This window comes from Danio rerio, chromosome 13 (assembly GCF_052040795.2).
Source record: "Danio rerio strain M-AB ecotype USA chromosome 13, GRCz13ab, whole genome shotgun sequence".
Classification (NCBI taxonomy): Eukaryota; Metazoa; Chordata; class Actinopteri; order Cypriniformes; family Danionidae; genus Danio; species Danio rerio.
In genome coordinates, this window is record NC_141033.1 from 25,083,859 (window position 1) to 25,106,787 (window position 22,929).

Genomic DNA, 22,929 nt, shown 5'->3' on the forward strand with positions numbered 1-22,929 from the left:
ACACACTACAACTGCAAATGTTACAATGACAATAAATTCATCCTTTCAAATACATTTTGACATTTCTAATAACTACAAATGCTACATAAATTCTTGTAGTGGATTAGCAATTAATTGGTTTGGGTTTAATTAATTGCATAAGCTTAAGGATGTGAATAAAATCTTTAACAGAATGCTTAAGCACTATTAACATTATGCTACACTGCAAACAAAGAAAACAATGGCATAAAACATGTCAACAACAAAATAAGTTAACGTAAACATCAGTTTCTCATAATAAATAGATGTCAACACTCAAAGTGAAATGTCTAGTCAATCCTTAATGTAACTACATTCAAGTGGTTTATATCTAGGACATACTTTTGCTGTTGTAAATGCAGTTATAGCGACATTTTCAATCCTGAAATGGGATAATGGCATAATTCAACTGCCATATTAAATACAAAAAATAAACGTCCTCCTCCGCTTGCAGGGACTTTTTATATATTCGTCGCCTAAAATGTTTATGCGATTTTCTAAATACTTGAAGCTTTATTTGCTTCAATGTTTGTGCACAAACATCTTGCTAAATTATCTTTTAGAATTAAAATACCAGAACAATTGGGGTGAAAAATGTGTGATTAGTATGATAAAAAATTCTAATAAACTTCATGACAAATGCCAGTTTAAAGTATCATGCAGGAGTTTATTTTGGATTGGTAAAAAAAACTGAGCATATCGAAGGACACCAGAAGTGCATACAGTGAACTCATGAATAAAATTATCTGTAATAATAATGCTGTATGCAAAACACTCCAATAATTATTTTTCTTTATAATACTTTACTTACATGATGGCCCATTGTGTTTGCATATGTGTCAGCAATCCAGGACATTTCCCTCTCTCCTGTGCTCATGTCCGGGGCAGGAACGTCAATGCCAGGCCCTAACAGAGGAAACACAAATCAGTGTACTACTTATCCTCCCTTCCCATGCTTATACTGCAGCTCAGTATAACCCTGACCATGCATATGTGCCAGTCATCATGATATCTCACAAAAATCTGCAGAATTACACTCAATGATTGCTAAAATGTGCTAAACACAAGACTTTGTTGACAACACCATAATCATATTAAGTGAGATATTTGAGGGATACATAGAATCTAGAACATGAGTGACATTTCAATTCTGCCAAGCTTTTTGGAAAATTCCGTATTGAAGCTTGTTTCCAAAACAAAACAAAACTTTGATTGGTTGTTTGATTGATTTGTCTAAAATATCAATGCTCACTTAAAGGACAGTTTGTAATTTTTGCCACTAGAAGGCAAATATTAGCAACAAACAAAGATTAAGTCTGATGACCTTCATCATGCAAAAATCATGTTCATGCATGAGATAAAGTATTCAAACTTATTATCATGTAGTATGAAGCAAAATAAGGCTAAAAGAAAAATGAGACCAATGAAGCAATTTCTGATGAAAGACGAGCATGATGTGGCACAAAAGCAGCAAAGATTTTATTATGCCACAGTTGATCTTCTCAGATTTATCTTGTCATGATCACATGAAGAAGAAGTAGTGCTGTTTTATTATACTAAAAAAAATTTTAAGGTTCTGTTAGTCTAATAAAACACCCCAAAAATTAAAGCATCTTTGGTGTCTTTCCCTTTTTTCTATAAAACCAAACTTGAAATGCAAACGACTTCACACACTTATGGATCCATGCTTTTTTCCCTAAATTTGAACATTCTACGAAACATTTGGGACAATGCCAAAGTACAAATTCAGCAAAATATAGAACACTGTTCTGGTGATTCTGGTGAAAATAAAAACTTCTGTGTCTAACACATTCTTAAGACATTATAGCATTTTTGCACTGTACATTTTGACTCACAAAAGCTAAATTTTATATTCAAAGTACAATGTGTCAAAAACATCAACTACGTTAGAAAAACTGCCTCTATTACAAGCTCTTAAAACTCATGTAATATGAATACAGATTATTTAGGCTTTCAGGCAACAGGGTCAATGTAATTGTATGGTAGAAGTGGTGTCAATAGCAGCTTGACTGGTAATCTGTGCCATCTAATGCTAAGCATTACTAGAGTGTTGCTGCTGAAAGTGTTGTGTTATTGTGTTGTGGGCTAATCTGCAATAGAGACTGTCACATTTAAGTTTGAACAGCTAAATCCGCTTAACAAATGTCAATCAAGTTTATAGATAAATCTACTATGTATTAATGCATTATTGCTAAGACAACAAACTATTTTTTCTGTAACATGTACTGCCTCGTATATCTAATGCTGAAAAACAAATATTGGAGAAAATTCTTGAGAATAATATTAAATGAGAATACTAAACAAAAGATTATTATGCACATAGATTAGGGAGGTGTAAAATCAAGCACATGACTGACATTTAAATTCGACAGAGCTTTTTGCAGAATTCAGAAGCAGATTTATCATGGAAGCTTTTTTCCACCACAGGATACAAAGATGTTCTTGTGACTTTTTAAATTTTTTTTAAGAATTCCAAGTTTGCATGTGACAATTCGGAGAAAAAAAACTGAAGCGGGGAACTGTGAGAAAGAACTGTGAAAAAAATGTAAGTGTGTGGGAAAATTATTTTGTACTTATTATGGTGAAAACAAGCTTCATTAGATTTGATGTGTGCCTGCTCAAAACTCACCAATGAAGCCTTTTTTAGCCAACTCGATAGTGAACCTCCTTGTGATCTTCTCCAATTCTGTGTCCTGTATTAAGTCAGAAAAATAGAGAGACATTAGTAACTAATCATATGGAAGTATACATTTTTAAAAGCAATCCCTGAGTGTACATGTTTTACTGATGTAAATTAAAACTGTTAGCTGAGGCTGTAGATTAAAGATAATTATGTTTATTTAATGCTCTGTTTCTTGCAGAGTCGAACTGTGTAGCTTCAAAGACCTCAATGTATAATCAGAAGTTACAGGTATTAATTCTGACTCTTTAAATGCAGTGTTATGAATCACAAAGGGGTCGTGGTTCTGGCAGTAAAAAATAAGTAAATTAAAAAAAACATCCTTTATAATGTTTTACTAACAGAAAAGCTTCATTTTTCTGTGGAATATAACAGCCCAGGTCTTAAAGCTTTAAGGATATCACTTTGTGAGTCAATTATATTTCTGCTATGAGTGATTTTATATACTGTAAAAAGCTAGTTGTTAATTTACTTTATAAAGCAAGATAAAGTCATTACCTTAAAAGTGACAAGTTGACTTTTCTTAAAAAAGTGAGCAAACCTATTGCAACTTGCAACAGTTAAGTTGACTTATTATTTACAATTTTGCAGTTCATTTACTTAATTTTAAGCCAACAGGTTTACTCGCTTTTCTAAAGTAAAGCAACAAATCACCTTAAAAGCAATGGGTTTCCTCAAGTTTTAAGTAAAGCAACTAATTGATTTATCTGTGTTTAGTGAAAAAACCACATCTTACTTCCTGCTTTTCTAAAACAATTACACTTTCATGCCAAATCATCGAAACCATTAAAGGGACTCTAATGCATATTTTCTGATTCTAAGAGCTTGAGGAAAAATAAGATATGAAGAGCATAAACAATTACCGAGTAATTCTTGGGATTAATTTTCACACCAGCTTTGGCTCCTCCAAAAGGCACATCTGTCGAAAGCACAGTTCATTTGAATGATTATTTGTTCATACCAGAAGCCAAAACTAAATAAATGCACACAGAAACAAATTTATGCAAAGAACTCACCTACAACTGCACATTTGTAGGTCATTAGTGAGGCGAGGGCTTTAACCTCATCCACTGAGACCTCTGTGCTGTAACGGATACCTGGAAAAGCAGAAACAGTGCCCTTTAGACTGTATAGGCAAATGAATGTATAGATTAGGCAGATCATTAAAACAAGCATCTTAATTCATCACATGCACTACAGCTCCTCTTTAACAGATTTTATAATGCAAAGACGAGAAACTCTATGGATTAAAACTACACTGCTTAAGTGCTTCAAGTATCTCAATACGTTAAAGCTCTTGGGGGCAAAAACAATAATTAAGTTAATAAAATATTGGTTAAATATTTTCCCGCTGAAATGCTGGGGATTGCCACGGTCTGTTAAAACAACATTAATGATCTGAGAAATGTGATCTTTATAGTAGGAGTTCTGGAGAATTCAAATGACTTAAACACCAAGCACAGAAAAAATAGACCTACAGTTTTGAGAGGGGAAATTCTGTGTGGCAGGACAGGCAGTAAACCAAAAAACATGATGACTCACTCTCTCCACCAAACTATGAGGGAAGAAAATCTAGGCAGGGCCCAAACTGGGTATGTTTAAAGTACACAAACTGACTGCCTCAAACTAAACCTCTCTCTCTGTTTTCAAGCATCCTCAAAAGCACTGTTTGGAGAGCACTGCAAAGTTAATCGATTTAATGGGTGATTAAGTTGTTAATCATTTCAAATCACTACTACTGTAACCTTAAATAAAGGTATTAAGGCACATTCAAAAAATAGTCTCCCTCCGAGTTTATTGGTAACTAACCGAGAGAATAAAGGAACAAGCATGTCTGCAGTATATTACTGTATAGACGGGGTTCAAAGTCTGCATCCTCTTAACTATTATAACATAAATGTCTGCTGAATCTTATACTCTGGCATATTTGATCGGAATAACTATAGACTGTGGATTATATTTTACATAAATCAGACAGAAATAAGTTTACTAAGTGAAACGTTAACCATTCTCTCAACATAACCTCTGGGACGCTCTGGGGAAAATCAGTACAAAAATGTTAATTTGCTCTGTATTCTTAATATGTCTTTAAAATAAATAAAAATATTTAGAGAATTTATATGCAGAAAATTACAGTTGGTAAACATCAAATAAGATGAGATTTTATTTTAAGATTATAAGATTTATTAAAATTTTATGTCTGAAAATATTAATATTTTATGCTGACCTACTGTCATTTTCTATAAATAAATGCTCTAAATAATGTTATTACTAATAGAATTTTTCAAGACATGTTATCGGTAGCTTATGAAATAAAACACGAATGAACAGTATACTCAAAACATAGATCTATCAATGGCAAATCTAAAATAATAATACAAATAAAACAATAATGCACTTTTATTTTTTTAAGTATAAGGCGAAATCACAATGCTTTTCAATCAGAGATTTGCAAAAACACATGCTTTTACATAATGATCCTGAGTTGCAAGAGCACAAGGTAAACCACTAAGGCACTAAGCTAATTTTTAATCTGCACAGTGTAAACATTCTCGACATCAGTTCAGTCAATGTCACCCTGAAATCTAATCTATTCAAAACGTGATCAGTGCACATTATCAGATCTCTTACTAACTTTGTGATCAGTTCAGCATAGTTTATGTGAAATTTAGACCACTTAAAGCATTTGCTAAAGTCAATGGGTTGCAAGTTCACTTATTTGTTCATGCTATAGTTTAAGGTTGATGATATCTCTGTTTGTTTTTTTTTTTTTTGCAAAAATGAGGAAATAGTATGAAAATGCTTACGGAGACTCCAGTCAAGGAAATTGCTGAGAGACTGAACTCTCCTATGGGGCTTTTACCTCCCTTCCTTAATAAATAAAGCACTGCACAGTCAGTCCTGATGAAGCAAAATGTAAAGCCCTTGCAAACAACTCCCGAATAGGTCATGCCTGATAGAAACTGCTCTTACATAAACACATTCCACTGCTGATAACAAATAAGCTCACAACTCCCAGAAAGTACCAAAATATCTCTATGAAAGAACTGAAATATATCTATAAAGATAACAGAAATTTATATCATGTGGGATAAAAAAGTTTAAAGAGGGGAAAGCTGAACCACCCTATAAAACAAACACGCAGCAACAGGAGAGGCAGGATTCTTGCTGTAATACTTTACAAAAAAAAAAAAAGTGATGCAATACAATTTCTTTTGTCCTTCCCATTCTCCCACCTAAAAAAGAAGCAAATTGCAAAACGTGTATGCAATTTTATGGAAACCATTTGTTTAAAATCTAATATCTAAATCTAATTCAGAATTAATCGAAAAAAAGGTTTCAAAACATTATTTTATATATTTTTTAATACAAACATATTTATTTTTATTGCATGCAAACAAATATTTTTTGCTCGTAAGGCTAAATTTTATTGATGGAAATATGTTTTCAATGTAGCTGACTTTTTGCTAGCGTCAAATTATTGTAAGCTGGTTTAATATCTAAAATCTGTGGTTAGATCATATCTGGTCAAGCTTATAATTACAGTATCTGCAAACCAACTAGTGACCTCTTTAGACCACTAATAAACACCAGCCAAAGACAAGCCTGAAGATGTTTGCATCACTCCACAAAGATTTTAATAATGTTCATTCATTCATTTTCCTTCGGCTTAGTTCCATTATTTATCATGGGTCGCCACAGAGGAACGAACCGCCATCTTATCCAGCATATGTTTTACACAGTGGATGCCCTTCCATCTGCAACCCAGTACTGGGAAACACCCATACGATTTGAATAATATGAAGACTGAACATGAGGATACTAGTTTACTCAGTAACGTTCGTAAGCGAACAGTCGCGGGGTGTCGCTACTGCGCAACACACAGGATCTTTTCCAAGTTCATGGCACGCAAGGCCTATCATTTATCACTCCCTGTCAAATTACAAGCAAAAAAGTGTGCAAATACGACACACACACAGACCAATGACACCATAATGCAAAACTTCAGAAGACGCTTTGAAAGGTAAGTGCTCTTTGTCTTAGCTTGCAGGGTTTTTTTTCTCTAGAGCGCGACTGCTTCCTATTAGCTCGGATGTAAATAATGCACAGACACAAACTTGCCTCCTTTACACGGGGTCCTGTGCTGGCTGTGCTGAGCTCTGTAGCCCTCGATCATTTCCCATTCCCCGTTGTCTCTCTTGATGGGGAAGGACACGGACAGGACGTGGTTACAGGGCTTGATGATCTTGAGGATCCCCCTGACGCGGTGCCTCTTCTGCTCGGGCGTTTCTCTCGTCTTCAAATCGTGCACAAGTTTGTCCTCCACAATAGACGCACCGCGATCAAAGAAACCCTCGACCATCCTAAAGAAGTTTGGGTCATCGTCCTTCTCTCCCACCGCTTCGCTGTAGCGGCGTACCCGCAAGAGAGTCGCAGAAGCGGGCAGAGCGGAGTCTACGCACACCGAGGCCAGTGCGCTGTTGGCGGCTGCGCGTGTCACGAGCTCTCCCAGATACCTATACATGGTTCTGAACTAAAAAACAAACAAATTTACAGTCTCTAAAAAGGAAAAATGACAGTGAAAGTGAATATGTCTGGTGAATAAACGGACACCACGGCTCCTTTTTCTGCTTGACTCAGTAAAGTGTCGGCTTGAAAACTGTTTGTGAGTTGTTTTAAACGGCAGGCGTGCCGTGGGTCTCCACCTCAAGCTGGGAGGCGCTCAAAGAGCAAGAACCCATCAGCAAACACTGCCTCTCTAAGGAACTGTTAAAGTAGCCTTTGAAAAAAGAAAAATTATTAAATGTAAACGTATTTGATTATTATATTGGCTGACCATCTCGACCATCCCTTCTGAAAAATAAAATTAATAATAAAAAAACGTAGAAGCCAGAAGATGCCAATGTTACGTTATTTCCTTTGTAAACCATTACAATGGTTTTTAAGTGTTTTTTAGGACATATTCTGATGGAATTGATTGGTTTCAAAATGCCACCAGAAGGCCGTTAGAGTACAGTTAATGAAAACAATACAATACAAACAAATATAATGCCCATAACCATTAGAAAGGCTGTAATGTTTTTTTTTCTTTTTTTTTTCTTTGTGGGATCTTTGTGGGATTTGAGGGATCCAAAAATGTATTACATGTAAAAATGTATACATATCTTTTAGTACATTTAGTGATTTTTATTAGTACAAGTTAAGCTAAATTCAAATGAAACGGAAAATAAAATTGCGATGGCAGTTTTTAATGAACAACATGTTTTCATAAAACGCAGACAGAAGCAGTTTGGTACTGGCCAAAGCCTGATACATTGTAGTACTCCTGGTCAGGAGTAGGTTAGGAGTTAGAAAACCACAGGGAGATATTTTCTTTCCCACCTGAAATGTATCTTTCCTGGAGTTTGGCACAAATTTGAGTGTACGTGCACTGAAAGTTATAAAACTGTCTGTTGAAAAGACTGAGACACAGTCTCTCACACATTCACTGTGTGTGTGTGTGTGTGTGTGTGTGTGTGTGTGTGTGTGTGTGTGTGTGTGTGTGTGTGTGTGTGTGTGTGTGTGTGTGTGTGTGTGTGTGTGTTTGTGTGTGTGTGTGTGTGTGTGTGTGTGTGTGTGTGTGTGTGTGTGTGTGTGTGTGTGTGTGTGTTAGGGCTGCACGATTCTGGCAAAAATGTGAATCACGATTTTCTTTGCTTAAAATCAAGATCACGATTTTCTCACGATTCTGTAAATGTAAAATAAAGGTTAATATGATAAGCCTATTATTATTGGTAATTCTCAAACATATGGTAAAACAACAAAAATATTAGGCCTACAGTATGTGTAGGTCTACTGTTGCTTAAAATGCTAAATTTTGCAGTCATTATGGTGGACTTGAACTGTTTGTTAATTTAAAGTAAAATTATGAAATAAAACTATTACAACTATTCATAATTCTCAAGTTGATTTATTATGCTTAAGACATGTGCTTCTCATCTATCATTGACAACATTATTAGACCATTATATTTCCATTAAATATAGGCTAGGGTTGTTATACTGACACAGTAAACATTTATTTTCATGCACAACACTGTGTTCGCTATGAAAGAAAAAAACATATTAAATGCTTGTCGTAATCATAACTCTAAAATGCGATATGATCATTTAAATGATGTGCTGTGATCTATGCTGCTGTCACTGTGAGAAAACACACACACGTGCAAATCAAACCTCCCGCACGGCTCTCAAACGATCGCTCTGTGCAACAAACTGAACGTTATTTACAACTTCATTACCTGTTATTCACAGCATATGCAGGTTGTGTTCACTAAAGTAGGCGCCATGCGTGCACGCGCGCATTCTCGATAGTAAACAAACAGTGTGTCAGCTCACCTGTGATTTCGTGAATACATCATTACATGAAGACAGAAATGACATTTTTTGGGTGAATTATACCTTATAAATACAGTATATGACACTTTTACACCAATTGAAGATGTCATTGTTGCCGTAAAGACTTGTACGACTGCCTTGCATCTCCCCTGACCTTTAAAATATTATTAGCTGAATCGTAAAAAAGCTGAATTAAGATCGGGTCGTATCGAGATTGTGATCTTGCAGCCCTAGTGTGTGTGTGTGTGTGTGTGTGTGTGTGTGTGTGTGTGTGTGTGTAACAGGTGTCATACTGCGGAATATTAATAAACTACCTTTTTGCTTTGCTCTAACTCTTGTCTGACTGCAGTTGTTTTAGCACATTTCTACGACAAAATTTAAAATAATTTTCTGTCATTTTCTCACCCTCAGGCAATGTTCTTTAGTCGACAAGGTCTTATAAAGCAGAATGATCAGTCTGTGCAACTAAACGTTATATACAACATTATTACTATTAAAATGCAGCTTTGGTAGACTTCATTAAGTGGGTCAACAATCATCTAAAGTCTGAATTAAAGGCAAAAATGTTGTAAGTCACATGTTCTTGCACAGTCAGATTGTTTCTATTCAAAAGAACCCAGTATATATATGTATTATTTAGTTATGTCTGTAAATTTTTCAAAATGTGGTAGCTATTCAATTGTGAATATGAAACACCAAGGACTACAGTTTCTGCTAAAATTATGTTTTCATGTCTACTAAAGAATTTATTATGAATCTATTAAAGAAAATCAAAGTCATCTGCATCTTGGATGGCTTGAGGGTGAGTAAACGAATAGAACATTGACTGCACTATTTATTTTTGTAGAAAGTGCCACAAACAAAGACTATTCACTTGCACTAAATGCTGCCCTAAAAACAGACTGACATGTATTTCTATACCTTTTCAATTAAATAATTTTACAGAAGTTTATTTTACATATTACGATTCCCTGATTTTTTTATGTGCTTGTTTTTATGCACTTAAATGTGAATTTGGAAGTTAACAGGTTGTATGTTAGGACCACAATAGTTTTCTAATCTATATCCTAAACATTTTTAGTAGTCCTCTTTAGCAAATATTCATTCATACACTCTCTAACAGTAGCAAAAGCTATTGATTTCCCTGTTTAAGGGCAGGGGTTTAGTTCTGTTTTTGCTCATCCAGACTGGCTTTTTCTTGCTCAGTTGAGGTCACTGGAGGTCATCTGAAGCCCTGCTGACAGGGATGAGTTTGGTGTCTGGGTTATTGGTGTTTTGATGCACATGCAGTACTTTCACATCCTTGGTCTCATAAATCAAGCATAGTCTCTGCTTCCTATTAGAAACCTAGCATTTGTACTGTATAGTAGTTTATATTCACTAAATGCAATAGTTAGTGTTTCTTTGAAAATACATTTTTTTTGTTAATATGGCACAAACAAAGAATGGTAAAGGGCAATGACCCTGTGTTCTCTGCTCTCTCCCCCTCTCTCTCTGCACTCTAACAGATAAGACTTAAATAAAAAGAGCCTTATTTGTTTGTGACAATTAGATTTAATCATGTATTTCACACGGGGTTACAGTGACATGTGGAGTTACGTCATGTCTTTTTTTGGCTGCTATAATTGAATCCTGCTGGAAATACATTTAGCTCATGCAGGACATCTTTACATCTTTTCCAGGGGAAAAAAAATGTTTTGCTCTTTTGATAGTGTGTGTTTCTTTCTCACAGAGTATTATAACAAGTGGACAGTAGCAATGGATACTGTACTACATAATTATACTGATTATTACACTGCCGGTCAAAAGTTTGGGGTGAGTTGGATTTTGAAATGTTTTAAAATAAGATTTCCTGCTCACCAGTGCTGCATTTATTTAATCAAAAATATGTGAAATTTTATTTCACTATAAAATAACTGTTCAAAAGTAGTTTATCATTTAATTTAGTCATTTATTCCGGTGATTTTAAAGATTAATTTTCAGCTTCATTATTCCTGTCTTCAGAGTCACATGATTCTTCAGAAATCACTCTAATAATAATAATAATAATTATTATTATTATTATTATTAATGGTAATAGTAATAAAATCAATAATGACAGGAGTAATACTTTTATTTAAAACTACATACAATAAGAAAGTAGTTATTTCAAATTTTATTAAATATTTAACCATTTTAAGAAATGCCTCCTTGATGAACAGAATAATTTTCTTAATAAAAAAATTAATTACCCTAAACTTGTAACCGGTAGTGTATATTGTTTCTACATTTAATTTTTAAGTTAAAAAGCAATCTAATGTATTTTACAAGGTGCCATGGCCACTTTGTTGGTCTAAAAAAAGTAAACAGTTTTTCAGTGGTTTAAAAAAACATTTTTGCTCTCCAAAAAATTGTGCAGTGTAACCATCAGGTAAAAAGTAATTTCTTTCTTCACACTTTTCCTCTATGCCACCATCTCTGGAAGCAAATGGATCTGGTAATAAATCACACTTTAGTTTAAAAAGAAGTACTGCTCTGTTATTGGCTCACATGGTGCAACACCCATCATCTGGTTGGGTTATAGTTCTGGAGAGTCACTCAATAAACTGTTTTTTTTTCTTCTTTTGCTAAGTGAAAACAACTGATCTTAGGAATGCATACTTGCACAGACACATTAAAATGTTCCCACCTGCTGTGGGATTTTATACTGTATTCCTAATTCCTAATTCTCTTTCTTTTATACAGTTATTTACTGTATTTTAGCCCCCTCCCCTAATTGTATGTACACTTTTGATAATTTTTAAAGGGTTAATTAAAGTTAAAATAATAATTATTTAAATACAATTATAGTTTTTATTCATATTTTGACTGGACATTTGAATCAATATGAATGTTGGCATTATTTATTTATAAACACTCAATGTCACTCATCACATTATTTTCTTATTATTTTAATTGATTTATTTAAATAGTTTCCAAGTGATAAAACTTAAGAAAGTTTGCACCAAATATAATAAAAAGGCAAATAAAATATTATTAAACATTAGTAATAATAATAACAAATAATAGAGAATATATATTAAATAATAAAAATAGATAAATTTTAGCTCAACTATTCCTTAGACTTAATGACAATTTCATTTGTTTCACTAATGTTATAACAAACATAAACCTTAGTTAATGCATTGAGAATTTATCTATTTAGTGCATTTAATTTAACATAAGGGCGAAGCAGTGGCACAGTAGGTAGTGCTGTCGCCTCACAGCAAGAAGGTCGCTGGGTCGCTGGTTCGAACCTCGGCTCAGTTGGCGTTTCTGTGTGGAGTTTGCATGTTCTCCCTGCGTTCGTGTGGGTTTCTTCCAGGTGCTCCTGTTTCCCCACAGTCCAAGGACATGCGGTACAGGTGAATTGGGTAGGCTAAATTGTCCGTAGTGTATGAGTGTGTGTGCATGTTTCCCAGAGATGGGTTGCGGCTGGAAGGGCATCGGCTGCATAAAAAACGTAATGGATAAGTTGGCGTTTCATTCCGCTGTGGCGACCCCGGATTAATAAAGGGACTAAGCCGACAAGAAAATAAATAAATGAATGAATTTAACATCAACATTTTACATTAAACATTTAAAAGGTAATGAAAATGCTGTAAAATACATACATGATTAGTTTGTTATCTAATAATTGGCCGGTGTTAGAGATCTACAGTAAGTGTTACCAGTATTTCTATAGAGCTTGCTTAGCTAACAGTATGCATTTCTGTTTTCATGCAGGTGGCAAACTTGATCTACCTGTAAATATGGGGGAAGATCTGGCAAAATGCATATGAACGGGCCAACTCAAGGAGAGCAGGATGGCAAACAAACCAAATATTCATGTGTTTTTGGGTGCCCCATGTCCCCAAGCCCTCAATGTAGAGGTGCAGGACAGAGCGGCCAAACACTGGACAACAATGGACTTCACTTGGAGTCAAGGTCAGCTGATTCCCAAACACACAACTGGAGAGGCCCAAACAGATGATGAGTCTGGTGTCGAGAATAATGACTGGCTGAAGTCTGCTGTTACCTCTGATAAACTACCTGAGAGGAGTGAAGAAGAAAACAAATTATCCGTGGATGACAGCACTCCATCAGGCTGCCAATCAAAGCCAGAATCTGTTGAAGAAGAGGAGTTGTGTCCTGTATTAGTGACAGAATATCTTGATAGTTGCTTCTCTTCTTCAGCTGGACAGAGTAGAGATGGAAGGCCCAGGTCACCAGTTTCCACTGAGACTGAGTATCTGAGTTCATGGACAAAGTCTCAAGCTTTGCTTCTTCGAAGTAGAGTGTCTCAATGTTCAACTTCTGGACTCCTTGAAGACTTTCTTTTCGGTTTTCCACACACCCCTCCTAAACAAACACCCTCAGCCTCTGAGAGTTCCCCAGAGTTGTACAGTCCTGCAGTCAGTCCTGAAGAAAGAGGTTTGGGGGGAACTTTGCAAAGCTCAGGAGAGTATGACAGTCTGAGCCAAAGACAGCAGGAGAGAGGGCTGATTCTGGAAATTACATCTGAAGGCATCCTCTGCTCTCAGGGCAATGCTATATCTGAAAAACCTGTGAATCAGGAAGATGTTGGGCTTATTAGTGATTCTCCAACTTCAACTGCACAGTCATCATCTGGTCCCTCTGCTGCTAAAAAGATGAAGTTCTCTCAGACTGTGTGTAAAACCAAAGAAACAGATCAGAGGACAAAAACCGTTGTTGCCCCTCTGTGTGGTCCTACAACCCTGCTGGCCAGGTGTACGACACATGGTGTACGGTATGCTATCTTGGTGGCTGTGGTGCATCCATGCCACTTAAAAGAGGTCAAGGTGAAAACCGGAGCTTCTGCTGGTACCAGCGTACCTCTAGCAACGCTGATTGTCACTGACCAATCAGATGTAGAGATGAAGGTGGTTTTATGGCGGACATCTGCCTTTTGGGCCCTGACAGTTTATCCAGGAGATATTCTGCTAATTACAGGTGAAACAACCAAGATCTACAAATTAACACAATTTATATTCGATTCTTACATCTATTATTTTTTTGTATATTAATTTTTATATCATAAAGGCTTAACAAAGATTTTAAGTGAACATCCAAATGTACTATGCACTGGGAAATTGAGTAACTCATGCTGAAAAAAGTAGATGGAACCGCATTTTATGATTATTGCCACTATAGGGAGAATTTATGCAGAACAAATATAATTAAAAATACAGCAATATAAAAGCTCCAATTGAAAACATGATTTATTTATTTAAGGTATATACCTAGACATTTAAAAATCTACATAATGATTCATATTTATGTCATATTTGCCCACAGAACGATCAAATGCATTTAAATTATATATATACACAGTTGAAGTCAAAATTATTAGCCCCCTTCAATTTTTTAATTGAATTTCTTAATTTTTAAATATTTCCCAAATGATGTTTAACAGAGCAAGGAAATTTTCAAAGTATGTCTGATAATATTTTTTTTTCTGGAAAAATTCTTATTTGTTTTTTTTTTCTGCTAGATTAAAAGCAGTTTTTAATTTTTATTTTTTTACCATTTTAGTGACAAAATTATTATATTTGTCCGATAGTCTACAGAACAAACAAACGTTATCCAGTAACTTGCCTAATTACCCTAACCTGCCTAGTTAACCTAATTACCCTATTTAAGCCTTTAAATGTCACTCTAAGCTGTATAGAAGTGCCTGAAAAAATATTTAGTAAAATATGATCATGATGATTAAAGATCAAATAAATTCATTATTAGATATGAGTTAATTAAAACTATCATGTTTAGAAATGTGTTGAAAAAATCTTCTTCCCGTTAAACAGAAATTGGGGAACACACACACACACATACGGGCAGCACTGTGGCACAGTGGGTAGCAAAATGCCTCACAGCAAGAAGCTTGCTGGTTTGAGCCCCGGCTGGGTGAGTAGGCATTTCTGTGTGGAGTTCGCATGTTCTCCCCTAGTTCCGCGTGGGTTTCCTCTGGGTGCTCTGGTTTTCCTCACAAGTCCAAAAACATGTGGTATAAAGTAGGTGAATTGTCCGTAGTGAATGAGTGTGTGTGGATGTTTTCCAGTGATGGCTTGCAGCTAGAAGTGCATCTGCAGGGTAAAACATATGCTGGAAAAGTTGGCGGTTCATTCCGCTGTGGCGACCCCAGATTAATGAAGGGGAAAATGTTGTAAACAAAAACAATGGTCCCAATGTATTTCCTGTTTCACATTTTTTATTTCTATACCTTCAGACAATCCAAAAAGAGACACATAATAATAGACAATGTTATGATAGCTGTTTTAACATTAAGCTATGATTGAATTGCCTCTTGTTACAGTTATGAAATAGTGTGATAGCAAGCAGGAAATGTTCATGGGCCAATGCCATGACCACATTGAAATTGTCTATATATTGAGGGGAATAAAATGGTCCTAAAATGACATAAATGTTGTTTATCGCAATATATTTTGGTATAATATATCGTTTAACAAAAAAAAGGTATTGTAACAGGCCTATAACCATGGATGCATTAAAGGGGACCTACTATGCAAAAATCCTGTTTAGGTGGCATTTAAACAATTGTGTGGCTACAGTGTGAGAATATAACCAGCCCCTAATGAAAATATTTAATCCATTATATTTTTTATAACCACACTTCTTGTATGGGTTGTACACATAATCATAGAGGGAAAGTCCCACTTATTAGTGACAATCTCTGACTCATTATCATATACACAGCCCTGAGTGTGAAGCAGTATAGGCATTTGTTTCTCTGCCTGGAACACAAACTCATTTAAATTTAAAACATTAAAGTATTAAAATTTATACTTTTAAAAGCTATAAAAAGTTTTCTGCTGGGTCATTTAAACTAAAATGTCACATACACACTTTAAGAACGCCAGAGACTGATTCTACATCTTGTAAAAAGTGGCATAATTGGTCCCATTTAAGTTGATCAAAATAGACTGAATAAAAATTTCTCTTTTTAAATAAATGCTGATATTTTCTATATTATCATCTTAATTTCTGTAAGCTGCACAATTTTCTAATCTAAGAATGTTTTATAATTATTAATAACATTGATAAATAGTACAAATACATATAAATATATAAATAATTTTTGACTTTGTGAAAGATAGCTTGACAGTAAAGACTGAATAATGATGCTGTTTTGCCTTTTACAGGAATGTATTATTATTATTTGTGTCAAACAAATCCAGCCTTGCAGTGATCAGAAGAGACTCAACCAACCACATACTGTAAACCTATAATATACAATGGGGTCCACAAATATTTAGACCACATTATCTATTTAAAAATCTAACCTTTACGTCTTTGTTATGTCTTAACTGGGAAATAAAATGTATGTAGCCTTCACTGAACTTGTAGAATGCATACATTTAAAGAAACCATTGTCAGCAGAAGGAGTATGAATATAAAAATGTACCAGTAAGCAACAAAACAAGTATATCAGGATGATCCTCTGAGATAAATGACCTGTAAGGCCAACTATGGTGGATCAGCTCAACCAATACCAGTATATCCAGAACAGAAGTGACTCATCTTAAAAGAAGAAGGATATGTGGTTGAAAAACACTCCTGAAATGTGAAAAGTGAATAAATGTCTGTTGATTTACCTTTCTTTTTTTTTACATTGGCAGATGTAGCGGTGCACATTGACAAGTGGAAAGCTGAGACTGTCCTGCAGTCCTCTTTCACCAGCAAGCTGCTGAATTTAGGACAGGTCACAAGAGAGCGTATTCCAGTCGGTAACCAAAATCTAATCACTAATGGGGCTATTTTGTCTGGATAAAAGATGTAAAGTCCTGCTTTTGTAATGCAGATCTTGTGTAGCTCCACAGAATTTGAACAGTCACTCATTGAGAACGCTGTGTACTCATCTGTGTGAGAAGCGCCCCCTGTTGGTGTCTCTGCCTCCTCACAAGCCTCAGGATTTGCACTCCATCTCTTTCATCCGCCTTGGAGCATTACGACCAGACACACTGGTTCATGCTCTGCTGAAGGTTAAACACAGCAAATTAATCACAGGTAATTTTATTGCAGTTAAGTATTTCAGATTGTATAGTAATTTGAATACCGTAGTGGACAGTGAAAGTATGGTTGAGAGGGACACAAACTTTAACAATTGGTCCACGAACTTTACCATTTTTAGCTGCATTACTTACTTAACAGTCACATCTTAAAGGGTATCAATTACATTTTTGTTGCATAATTCAGTTTTTCTGGGTTTTAGCATGGCGTGATGAGGCAGAGGGAATATCCAGAGCTGGAGGTGTGTTGAAAGCAATTTTGACTGTGGAGCAAGGAGATGGCCAGCAGGGAGCTGTCATACTTTGGGGAGCTGCTCTCTCATGGCTGCAGCGTTTGGAGAGGAACAAAGGTGTTTTATAAAGCAGTGAATCTTAAGCATAGGCCAAAGCCCACTAGGGGACTTTAGCAAACGTTTAATCAATTTCATTTATAAATATTTCTTTTTAATATTTAATTTTACTTTTTTTTCTTAAAAATAATATTTTAAATTGGTGAAATATAATATTAAATTTAGTTATTATTCTAACTAAAATGTATATTTTTAAATGTCTTGTTTTATTGGTTTATTATTATTATTTTATCTATTTAAATTTTGGGCTGCACGGCGGTGCAGTGGGTAGCACGGTCGCCTCACAGCAAGAAGGTCGCTGGTTTGAGCCTTGGCTGGGTCAGTTGGCATTTCTGTATGGAGTTTGCATGTTCATCTTGTGTTTGCGTGGGTTTCCTCCAGGTGCTCCAGTTTCCCTCACAAGTCCAAAGACATGTGGTGTAGGTGAATTGGGTAGGCTAAATTGTCCGTAGAGTATGTGTGTGTGAGTGTGTATAGATGTTTCCCAGTGATGGGTTGCAGCTGGAAGGGCATCCACTGCGTAAAGCATATGCTGGATAAGTTGGCAGTTTATTCCGCTGTGGTGACCCCAGGTTATGAAAGGGACTAAGCCGAAAAGAAAATGAATGAATATTTATATTTTGTAAACAAACATGCTAGAAACATCTTAATATGAAGACAACGTGTTAAATCATGTTAGAAACATGTTAGTCATGCTAGTTACATAACAGCATAATGCTATTTATTGCTATAAACATGCCAGCAATGTGGTAAAACATTAGCAATCTTAAACCTTGTAAAACCATGCTAGAAACATGTTTATACGGAGAAAGTGTTTTACATAATGCGAAAGACATGCTTACATGTTAAATAATGCAAGAAACGTCGGCATGGAGGCATTGTGACAGTACATGTGCTAAGGTATGCTAGCAATATGTTAATCATATACTATATGTTAATTACATACTACCATAATTGTAATACTTGCTGTACTGTAAACATGCTAGTAGTGTGTTTTATTTTCTATCTTGCCCTAAATTATTCGATTATTGGACTAAAATATTTAAAACTTTGAAAGATGCGTTTGGCATAGATCTGCATACAAATCCACTTCTGGCCATTTTTGTGTGGCAGCAGATGCTAACCTTTCAGTAATGATCCGAAAGGCTTTAGCTTTTACTACTTTGCTAGTGAGACATCTCATGCTTTAAAAGTGGAAACATGTCTCTCCACCCTCTTTTGATGCATTTTCAATGGGAAGTTATAGGCTGTTGAGGGAGGGAAGTGTTTATTTGGAGTAGAGTTAGCAACAACATGGAAGGTCATTCATAGCTTGAATGTTGTAGTTGATATTCCATGTAAAAACCTAATAAAATAAATTAGAAAATAGAAATGTTAATTTGGAGGCATGTTATTCTATGCTAGTGACATACTAGCATAGTGATAATACATGCAATAAACATGCTAGCTATTTGTTACCAAGCTAACAGTCTTAAATCGTGTGGAAAAACATACTGGAAACATGTTAATATAAAGGTCGGGTTACATTGTGTTAAAATATGCTAACAACATGTTATTCATGCTGTGACATAATTGCATATTAATGGACCTACTTGTTATAAACATGCTAGCAATGTGCTAAAACGTTAGCAATCTTTAATATTAAAAAAAAACATACTAAAAACGTTAATATGGAGACAGTTTAACATCATGCTAAAGCATGCTAATATGTTAAATCATGTTAGAAATATGTTAATGTAAAGCAGGGTTGCATTGTGTTAAAATATGCTAGCAACATGTTAATAATGCTTGCGACATAACATAATGTTAATATTTGCAATAAACATGCTAGCAATGTGCTAAAACATAATCTTTAACTTTTTGAAAAACATGTTAAAACATGCTAGAAACGTTAATATGGAGACAGTTTTACATCATGCTAAATCATGCTAGAAACCTGGGGGCAGTGCTACATTCTGCAAAAGAATGCTAGCAACATGTTAATCATGCTAGTGACATGGTAGAATAATGTTAACACTTGCTATAAACCTTGTGAAAAGAAATTTTAGAGACATGCTAGCAATGTTACAAATTCTGGAATTAATTGTATTAATATGCCTCATCTGAATTGTTAATGCACCTCACAGATTCTGTGTGGGAATTCAGGATGCTGCTAGTCAGACAGGACGTGACCTCAGGCTTGCTAGAGCTGCATTCGACTCCGTGGGGCACCTGTCAGCCTCTTTTTCCTGATGACAGTCGATGCAAGGAGTTTTACAACACTGTCTGCTCTCAAAGGACTGCTAGTTGCTTTGAGATTGATCTCAGCACACTCCTGTCTCAGAAATACTCTGGTACGACATTTTATTTACGTCCCATTAGTGTAACTAATCATAGTTTCATTAAGACTCTCTTGTTTATGTACTCATTAGGTGATGTCGAACTGAAAGTTAAAATCACAGCTTTCCAGTTCCAGACCAGTCCGTCCCAGGAGGCTTCGCTGTTAATAAATGGCAGCACAACCTTGGAGGGCATCATAGGTGTTGTCTCTGGTGATGTCACTTTTGCTGGATGCAGCCAGTGCTCTGCAGAGCTGGAGACAGATGAAAACGGCATATACAGACCCTGTTACCCTTGCCTACCACATACAGGAGTGCGCCGCTACTATAGGTCTGGTCCTATGTCTGTTTTGTTATATTTCTTTAGCTATACATTCATATGTATTTTTTTTACATTAGTGAATTTGAGAGATAAGTCATAGTTTCAGTCAAACTTAAATGATATTTAGTTTAACCTTTATACTGTATACTGTCGGGGATGTTTTCATCCACTCTGGGGTGATTTTGAGTCTTAATTTGGCCATAACATTTTCTGTGTTTCAGCTAGCAGTAGGGTTTTTGGTGACAAATATTTTAAGAAAATGCTTTGATTTTTTTTTTACTTTCTTAACTCAACAATACACTGGGCAAATTTACTACCCTTTAGTTATGTTATGGATGAAAACTTACACTGAATTTAACTGCTGTGAAAACGCATTAGATAATTTTTTTTGCATAAATTTGATAAATCAACTTCAGTCCTGATCAAATTTGCCAAATGCTTTAAAACTTACATGATTTTAACTCTTTAAATGCCAAATTCATAAATGATGTCACTGATTTGGTGGAAAAAGCAGACTTTTTATCAAAGTCTTGGACATGTGAAACAACATTGCCTTTGATGCATTGTTTTTCATTAATTTTAGTTGTTGTTTCCTAATTTCCTGTTGGTGGCTGTTTTTGCCCCATTGACTTGCATTATAACCACGTTTTTTTTTATTACAAAACCATGACAGCATATAATCATGCGTTTTGGTTGTTGGTGGATTTTCAGGTTGGGAAGAGGTAAAATTGGTAATTTCTACTGTTGATCATCAGTTGGCACCATTAACCCTTTAGATAGGTCTGTGCGAAAAAGCTTAGTTTCTGGATTTAAAATAACAGCAAGTTAAAGTGTGTGTATATGTGTGAGTGACCTTTGCGCACTTACCTTTATGTGACTGAAAAAATCAAAATATGCATCTCCGCTCTCAGAACTACATGGAGTACATAAAACCAAAGACTGTGTATTTATGCACCATCAAATGTGGTTATAATGGAAGTCAATGGGGCAACAAAAGAGTTAAAATCCTGTATTTTTTAAACATTTAATTTTTATCAGCACTGGGGTTGATTAACAGTTTCGTGCAGAATAAATTGAGAAAAAAAAATTATTTATATATATATATATATATATATATATATATATATATATATATATATATATATATATATATATATATATATATATAATGCATTTTTACAGCCGTTTAATTCAGTGGATGCCTTCATCCATAATATAACAAAAGGGTAGTGCATTTGAACAGTGCACCTGGGTTAAATATTATCTAATGTTAAAATAAACAATTTGTCGCTGATAATAAAATGTGTACATGTTATTCCTACTAGTGACATTAGTCATAAGCTATACAGTATGTGCTAAAATGTTATCAGCATGGCTAAAATCATGCTAGCAACAAACTAATTGTCATGCTAAAACATACTAGAAATTGTGGTAATCATTTAAGTGACAAAGTAGCAATATATAATGTGCTAAACATGCAGAAATGTTATCAGTTTTGCTAGCAACAAGCTAAATCTCATGCTAAAACATACTAGCAAAATGTTAATCATGCTAGTGAAATGTTAGCAGTATGTTATGTGCTAAAACATGTTGTAACATAATAGAAATAAAACCTAATGTTTTTCATATTTTTCAGCTTTCTATTAGTCTGGTGGAAAAAGTTACCCAGTTCCTTAGTCTAGATCATGACATGACTTGTCTTTCTAGATCTGTTGTTTTAATGGTGAGAGCTGGAGGTGATCAAATCTGTGTGCAAGTCCCTCCTGCTCTAGTGCAGAAGATCCTTCTGAACACACCCCCAGATAGACTACATAAGTCTGTTGGTGAGCTAATTCTTCTTTTCCCTCTTTTCAAGCAATGCCATGTGTTTGTATGTTGTTGCATTTTCTTATTGTTAATTTAAGCAGCATTATTCTGTTTGTTCCTAGCCCCAGCATCTGAAGTGAGGTTCATCCAGGTAGTAGCTAACAGGATTAGCTCCATACTGAACCCCATGAAGAACACATTTCTCCTGACTGTCCGAAGCCATTTCCAGTGTGATGAAAACAGCATTCCTGTCATTCAGAACTTTTTATTGTTAGACTTCAGCTCACCTGAGACATGATGTCTATTCAGATGATGCGGTCTATTTTTACTGACAATGATTAAACTGTCTGAATTTTTAAAAACGTGTATTATCCTGGCCCTGGATAAATTGTTGTATAAAAAGGATGGGTGGATGATGCTTTTTATTTTTAAATGTTGCTAATGCTAATAAACATTATTAAAGGGCTTCTACTATGCATTATAAAAGGTCATTTTTTTGGTGTTGGGGTCTCTAACAACAGGCTGATATGCATGCAATCATGTCTAAAACACTTTCATTGTCTTGTAATTATTGTCTTTACCTAATTATGGCAAAGACTCCCATACAATCTGTTTTCGATTGTCTACAGAACAAACCATTGTTATACAATAACTTGCCTAATTACCCTAACATGCCTAGTTAACCTTTTTAACCTAGTTAAGCCTTTAAATGTCACTTTAAGCTGTATAGAAGTGTCTTGAAAAAGATCTAGTCAAATATTATTTACTCATCATGGTAAGGATAAAATAAATAAGTTTTTAGAAATGAGTTACTAAAACTATTATGTTCAGAAATGTGTTTAAAAAATCTTCTCTCCCTTAAACAGAAATTGGGGAAAAATTAAACAGGGTGGCAAATAATTCTGGGGGGCTAATAATTCTGACTTCAACTGTACATTTTAGACAACAAAATAATAATGTTTTAACTTAAGAAGATGAATTGGTAAAATAAT

General features: G+C 35.0%; 2 protein-coding genes across 3 annotated transcripts in view; one reads left to right on the forward strand and one right to left on the reverse strand.

Moving 5' to 3' along the window:
- Nucleotides 1–7,356, reverse strand: part of glud1a (glutamate dehydrogenase 1a) — a 20,653-nt gene extending 13,297 nt beyond the window's left edge. Inside the window, 5 exon segments of the mRNA NM_212576.1 lie at nt 830–924; nt 2,669–2,732; nt 3,583–3,638; nt 3,736–3,816; nt 6,842–7,356. Coding sequence (NP_997741.1) covers nt 830–924; nt 2,669–2,732; nt 3,583–3,638; nt 3,736–3,816; nt 6,842–7,244 — 699 coding nt within the window. The 5' untranslated portion in view covers nt 7,245–7,356.
- Nucleotides 6,547–22,423, forward strand: shld2 (shieldin complex subunit 2). Of its 2 annotated transcripts, none has more exon segments than NM_001145633.2 (9): nt 6,547–6,743; nt 12,841–14,067; nt 16,752–16,859; nt 16,945–17,139; nt 17,345–17,491; nt 19,618–19,824; nt 19,903–20,140; nt 21,839–21,954; nt 22,039–22,423. In NM_001145633.2, coding segments are annotated over 8 exon segments (2,355 nt in total). In that variant the 5' UTR covers nt 6,547–6,743; nt 12,841–12,920; the 3' UTR covers nt 22,236–22,423.
- Nucleotides 22,424–22,929: the final 506 nt, after the last annotated feature.

Bases quoted from the DNA above. Each gene is read 5' to 3' on its own strand.
- shld2 (XM_087277303.2), top strand. From the start codon at position 12,921: ATGGCAAACAAACCAAATATTCATGTGTTTTTGGGTGCCCCATGTCCC. The intron at 19,825-19,902 runs GTACGACATTTT...TGTACTCATTAG, and splicing joins CCTGTCTCAGAAATACTCTG to GTGATGTCGAACTGAAAGTT. The intron at 20,141-21,838 runs GTCTGGTCCTAT...TTGTCTTTCTAG, and splicing joins GGAGTGCGCCGCTACTATAG to ATCTGTTGTTTTAATGGTGA.